The sequence below is a fragment of the Dipodomys ordii genome, unplaced genomic scaffold (genome assembly GCF_000151885.1).
Source record: "Dipodomys ordii isolate 6190 unplaced genomic scaffold, Dord_2.0 Scaffold7, whole genome shotgun sequence".
Taxonomy (NCBI): Eukaryota; Metazoa; Chordata; class Mammalia; order Rodentia; family Heteromyidae; genus Dipodomys; species Dipodomys ordii.
This window is the reverse complement of record NW_012267223.1, coordinates 2177382-2183422: the sequence shown is the minus strand read 5'-3', so window position 1 is coordinate 2183422 and position 6041 is coordinate 2177382. Positions and strand designations below refer to the sequence as shown.

Genomic DNA, 6041 nt, shown 5'->3' with positions numbered 1-6041 from the left:
AGGGACAGCGCCCAGGCCCAGAGTTCAGGCCCCACAACTGGACCAAAAAAAAAAAAAAGACAGTGTTGGTGGCTCATACCTGTAATCTTCACTATTCAAGGCACTAAGGCTTGAAAAGGCACAGTTCAAAGCCAACCTAGAGAGGAAAGTCTACAAGACTCTTCTCCAATTAATAAAATGCTGGGCTAGAGATGTGGCTCAAGCGGTTAAACACCGGCTCATGTCAGCCAGTGCCACTGGACATGGACAACACAGCATCCCATGAGCAGGCAGCGCCAGGTAAGCACAGGCAGGGGAAGGGAAGCAGTGGCTCCGGTTCCACTTCAGGGAGACTGAGGCACCACTGCCGCCTGCCGGCGCCACTTACCAACTCAGTGGCTTGTGGCTGCAGACATGGACTTGGGCCTGAGGACTGTGAACACAGGCTGTCCCCCCTCCCTGTGCCCCTCCCACATCCTCCCCGGCACAGACCACCGTAGCCTGAGTGGGACAGTGCAGCAGCCACCTCGGGCCAGGCCCAGGTGCTGAGTCCATTCTCCCGAAAGACTCTGTTTGCAAACTGGTTTAATCAGGAATAGAGCCCACTCTCCCCCTCCCAACCCCCCGCCCCCCACCCCCACCCCGCTGCCCCCAGTCTTCAGCTAGGCTGCCATTCACAGAAGGCAGGCAGGCTTCTCCCGCCTGGTGCCCATGGGATCTGCAGGGCACCGGCCTGGGGTCAAGTCCACGTTTCTGCTTGCAGGGCTGTGACATGAGGGGCTGAGCGGGGGTGCCAGGCATGCCGGCAGCGCCCTTCGCCATCCCGGCAAGCATCTCCCTCATCTGCCAGCGCGGCAGGGGACACGCCAGCCCCCTGGTTCCTGCTGGCCCTGCAGGAAAGGGAAGTCAGGCCAGCGCACTGGCAACCCCACAGCACACACACACACATACCCGCGGTCAGCAGAGCTGTGTGCTGGCAAAGAGCGGGGCCCAAGGACAGCCTCACAGACGCCAGCCCTCACCTACACAGAAACTGAGGCTCTGGCCTTGGAGAGCCTCCTGAAGGGCGCACGTGAGGCCTGCCCGGGGGTCCAGGCTGCCTCAGGGCCCAAGTCCAGTGAAGGGCCTGCCTGAATTACTGGTCCTGAGGGTGAGGCGGGGCTTTGGGCAGAACAGCAGAGGCAGAAGGGCAGCCCCAGCCGGCTGCCCAGCAGAACCTGGCCCTGTGCATCGCTGTGGATGACAGCCAGGCCGCGCTGCCAGCCCTGCCCCGTGTCCCTGGAGGCCCAGCTCAGTACAGGGAAGGTGCTGGAGGGACCCAGCGCCCGCATCTCGGCTGGGCCCCAGGGCCTTGCGGCAGAGGCTGCCCCAGGGCCCAGACACTGGGGGTCCCCTCAGGTGCCCAGGAGGGCTGGTGGAGGCTGGGGGTCAGAGGCTTGCCTTTCTTTCCACTTTCTCCTCCCTAACCAGTCCTTGCCCGGCCCCCCCCCCCCGCCTCACCTGCTCCTCTCCCTCTTCTCATACACAGAGTGAAGCTTGTTGATCAAGAAGATTTTGTCCTCCCCCTCCTAGAAAACACAGAACACGAGTGCGTGAACTGAGGGGCGCCGTCACAGGGTCCCCCAGAGCTGGCCTGTCCCAGACTGCATGAGGGGAGCTTAAACAGAGAGGTGACTTCACAGGCAGGGAAAAAAAAGGCCAAAAGCCAAGAAACGGGCATACTTGTAATCTCAGCTTCCTGGTGCCCAAGGTAAAAAGGAAACCATGTTTGGCCTAATAGTAAGGAACCCAGAGCCAGCAGACTGACGTTCAAGCTGGTCCTGTCACTAGTAACTCTGCCTTAGGCAGATGACCTGTCTCCTGACCTCAGCGCCACCATCGCACAAGGGACTGCACGGCAGGCGTCGTGGAGCTTGTGTGAGGGTCTTGGGCTGAGGAGCTTAACGCGATGCAAACCCTCACCCTTCAGCTCTGGAGGTCAGAGGGCTGAGAGCAAGGGGGCAGTGCCCAGCAAACCACCCCCTCCCCCATCTGTCCTGCTGCCAAGGCTCAGCATTCAGCTCCTCCCCCTCCCCTCCCTCCCCACTTCTCCAACCCCACCAGCCTGTGCAGTCCCCAGCAGAGCCACACAGCCCAGGCTCCAGCTCCCGACATGGCTTCCGGGCCCGGCACTCTTTGGACCGTGTGAAACACACGCCTGCCAAGTATTTGGCACAGAACCAAGGGCACCCAAACACCGACCAATACCAGGGGCCGCACACTGGCGGCCTCAGGCTCAGGAGCAGCCAGGGCCCGGCAGGAAGCCGTTCCCCGCAGCCAGGCAACCTGACTGCTCCCCCCAACGCCGCCCCCTCCTGTCACAGGCAGGAGAGGCCACCGCACCCCAGGGCACCATCTCGGGCCCAGACAAACCAAGGGCAGAGCTGGGGACCTACCAGGCCCCTCGGTGCCCCCTGCCAGATCCCAAGCCCTGAAGCCCACCCTGGGCAGGAGCCACTGCACCCAAAGCCTGCTTCTGACAGCACAGTCATGGGACCCCCTTCTCCCCGCCGCTCCCGGAATCAAGATGCCACAGTGGCCCTCAGAAGTGGCAGGGGAGGGCCTGCCCTGGACACGGGGTGCAGCGGCAGAGCTGCTTGCTCAGCCCAGCGGCTTCAGTCCTAGCTCCCAGCGCCCGGAACCTGCAGCAGGCCCGCACTGCTGTCCCCGGGGAAGATCTGTACGCCATCTTGGCAGGGCTCGAGTGGCCCAGCACGCACTGGGATGGGCACCCAGCTCCTGCAGGAGGAAGGGCCCCTGGCCAGGGGCAGGCTGAGGGCGGCCTGTCCCGGTGAGTCCCCAGGCCTGCTGGCCCCCAGGCTCCCATTCCTTGAGCCAGCTGGAAGCCATGCCGGCAGGACACAGTGAGGCAGGCACAAGCCAGGCACCGGCGCCCCGCAGTCAGCTTGATGGACGCTGCCTCGGGCGTCCTCGGCGCACGGAAGCTTCCAGGCCCATTCCTGACACTCACGCCATCCAAAGCAGCCATCACTGTGCCCACGCCTGCATCCCAGATACTCAGGAGGCTGAGATCTGAGGATCGCGGCTCAAAGGCAGCCTGGGCAGGAACGTCCATGACACTCTTATCTCCAATAAACCATCAGAAAACCAGAAGTGGCTAAAGTGAGCGCACGCTAACCTTGAGTAAAAGTACTAGTTCAAGCCCCGTGACCAACAAAAAATAAAAATTAAAATAAAGGGCTGGGAGTTTGGCTCAGTTGGTAGAACACCTGCCTAACAAACACAAGGTTGAATTCAAACTCTAGTACTTAAAAAAAAAACCCTGGCTCCTCTTCAACCTCGCACCACGCTGCACGCTGTCCAGCCAGGCTGATTCCTCAGGATCCTCACAAGTCGTGAAGCCCACAATGGAGCTGAACCCTAAGACTGTGTTTCTAGCTGGCCAGCCCTGGGGTGGGGGGTGGCTATCTGAAGCCAGGCCAGCCTGACGGCAGTGATGAGGGGTGTGGCACCCACAAGGTGACCAGATGGGGGGGGGGTGGACTGGGAGATGGGGGTGGGACTCACATTTCGGATCTGCTCCTTGAGCAGGCAGATGACCTCCCGCTGGCCCTTCACCACCTGGATGTTGAGGTAGATGACCGCCCTGTGGGAGACGGGTGGTCAGGCTGGAAGGGCCCGGGCCTGGTGCCAGGCTGTCCTCCGGGACCCCCCAGGAGCTGCACCCACAGCAGCAAGGCCGACACCAGGAAGACGAAGAGGGTGTTCTCCACCAGGTGGTAGTGCAGCCAGGGCAGCCAGGCGGCGCCGGGGCCCGCCCGCTCCAGGCGGCGCACCCACACGGTGCCCGCCTCGTACATGCTGTCCAGGGTCCGGAAGGGGCCGCAGGTGGCGGAGGGCTTCACCCTAGAGGAGGAAGCAAGCACGAACCCTAGCGACCCCCCCTCCCGCAGCGTCTCCCCTCTGCATCACCCCTCCTCCAAGTGCCCCAGCACCACTGGAGCCCGGGCATGGTGGAGAAATGGCCACTCACTGCCAGATGACGTAGCAGAGGAAGACGGTGGCGCCCAGGAAGGCGGGGAAGCAGAGCAGCGTGAGGAAGACGGTGGTCATGTGCGAGGCCAGCCAGGCCCGGCGCGGCGCCTGGCAGTTGGCCATCAGGCTGGCCTGCGGACAAAGGCTGCGCTCTGTGCTTGGCCACGGCCCCCCCACCTCGGAGCCTCGGGAGCCCGGGAAAGGACCTGCGACCCCCCCTCCCCCAAAGGGCACTGGGAGCATGCGCAGGAGCTCTCCAAGAATCTGACGCCAAGATTGGAGTCGCCGTGCCAACCGTTTTATCCCCAAAAGGGAGACTGAGATATGCATGCACCCATGCAGAAGGCCACCCCAGTGACGAGGTCTGTACCACACTGCCCACTACAGACGCCCCACATGCCTCCTCCAGCAGCCACAGATCACATCCCCACCGTGCAGCCGGGAACCAAAGGCCCCGGTTCTCAGCCCAAGCCAACACAGCTGAGGACAGACAGATGCCCACTGTCCCTTCCCAGCACCAAGTGACACCTGGGAATGGCTGCATGGATGGGTCCCGAGCCTAGAGAAGGGGCTACTGGAGCCAACCAAAGGCTGCCCTGCCCCAGCCCAGCCCTGCCCCTTCCCTTCCCTTCCTGCCCCGCCCCGCCCCGCGCCGGCTGGGCAGAGTCACCTTCTTGATATAGAAGAGCAGCAGCAGTCTGAGGATCTGCACGGCTGGCAGGAGCGGGGAGAAGAGGACGCCCAGCCTGGGGGCGCAGCTGGTCAGTGCCTCCTCCCCGCTGCCCCAGCCCTCCCTCCAGCTGGGACCCAGGAAGGGCCGGGTGCTGGGCCCCCAGGAGGGAGAGAAGTAGGCGGGGGATCCTCACCAGACCAGAGTTTGCCCGTAAATCAGATCCAGAACGTTCTTCGCAATGTCAAACTCTGGCTTCCGCCTCCTCTTGAGCTGCTTCTCTGAGAAGAGCCTGGGCCAAGGGGGAGCCGAGGTGGGCAGAGAGCCCAACCACACCCCTGCAGGTGATGCCAGCCTCCCGGAGCCCTGCAGGAGAGCCGAGGGCCAGCCAGGCCTCCCGGAGCCACACGGCACCATTCTCCAACTTTGTCTAGGATGAACACGGGCTCTGCCCTAAACCCAAAGAGGCTGCAGCAAATGCTGGATCTCAGGAGGCCGAGATCCGGAGGACCAGAGTGCAAAGAGAGCCCGCACAGCGAGGGCTGCGAGACTCCGCCTCCAAAATAACCAGTTAAAAAGTCAGACTGGAGGTCTGATTTGAGTGGTAGAGCACCAGCCATGAGCGAGAAAGATGCACCAGGATTGGAAGGTGGCTTAGCATGAAGCCCTGGGCTCCATTCCTCAGCACATACACAGAAAAAGCCGGAAGTGGCGCTGTGGCTCAAGTGGTAGGACGCTAGCCTTGAGCAAAAGCAGCTTGGGGACAGCGCCCAGGCCCCGAGTTCAAGCCCCAGGACTGGAAAAATAACAATTAAAAAAAAAAAAAAAGATGAGCACAAGAGCAGGCTTTGGGTTCAAGCCTCAGTACTAACCAATTTTAAAAATCCTACTTTTTCCCGGACACTTGCAAGTTCAAAGCCAGCCTGGACTACATAACAAGTCCCAGGTCACCTCCATCAGCCCCATAATACCGCCCTGACCCCCCATGCAGCTGAGGTAGTGGAGAACTCCAGACAGGATGTAAACCAAGCCTGGCCTCCATCTTCCCTAGCACTCCTAGGCCTTCACGTTCAAGGCCAGCCCGGCATCAGAGCACCAAAGGCTGGGGGGGGGGGGGGGGGGTTAGCTCAGTGGCAGTGAACTTGCCCGGTATGTCTGAGGCCATAGGTTCCATCCCCAGCATCACGAGAAGTGTTTTGTTTTTACATTTACCCGCTATGCAACTCCAACTCATCCATGCTCCACACACACACACACACACACACACACAGTGCGCCTGCCCCACCCACTCATTCTGGTTTCCTACACACACACACACACACACACACACACACACACACACACACACACAGCGCGC

General features: G+C 61.6%; 1 protein-coding gene across 2 annotated transcripts; it reads right to left on the bottom strand.

Annotated features, from left to right (window-relative positions):
* Positions 1–623: 623 nt before the first annotated feature.
* Positions 624–5274, bottom strand: Tmc6 (transmembrane channel-like 6). Of its 2 annotated transcripts, none has more exons than XM_013008852.1 (7): positions 4881–5267; positions 4685–4760; positions 4013–4146; positions 3709–3885; positions 3547–3625; positions 1480–1547; positions 624–869 (listed from the first exon to the last, which is right to left on the bottom strand). In XM_013008852.1, exons 1-7 carry the CDS (start codon positions 5099–5101, stop codon positions 719–721), a joined length of 906 nt encoding a protein of 301 aa, XP_012864306.1. In that variant the 5' UTR covers positions 5102–5267; the 3' UTR covers positions 624–718. The 2 variants fall into 2 exon arrangements, with proteins under 2 accessions (XP_012864306.1, XP_012864307.1); XM_013008853.1 differs by having other exon boundaries at positions 784–869; positions 1480–1576; positions 4881–5274.
* Between the last annotated feature and the right edge of the window lie 767 nt (positions 5275–6041).

Bases quoted from the DNA above. Each gene is read 5' to 3' on its own strand.
- Tmc6 (XM_013008852.1), bottom strand. From the start codon at position 5,101: ATGGTGCCGTGTGGCTCCGGGAGGCCTGGCTGGCCCTCGGCTCTCCTG. The intron at 4,147-4,684 runs GTGACTCTGCCC...CTTTGTCCGCAG, and splicing joins TGCTCTTCTATATCAAGAAG to GCCAGCCTGATGGCCAACTG. The intron at 1,548-3,546 runs GTGAGTCCCACC...TGTGTTTTCTAG, and splicing joins TCAAGGAGCAGATCCGAAAT to GAGGGGGAGGACAAAATCTT.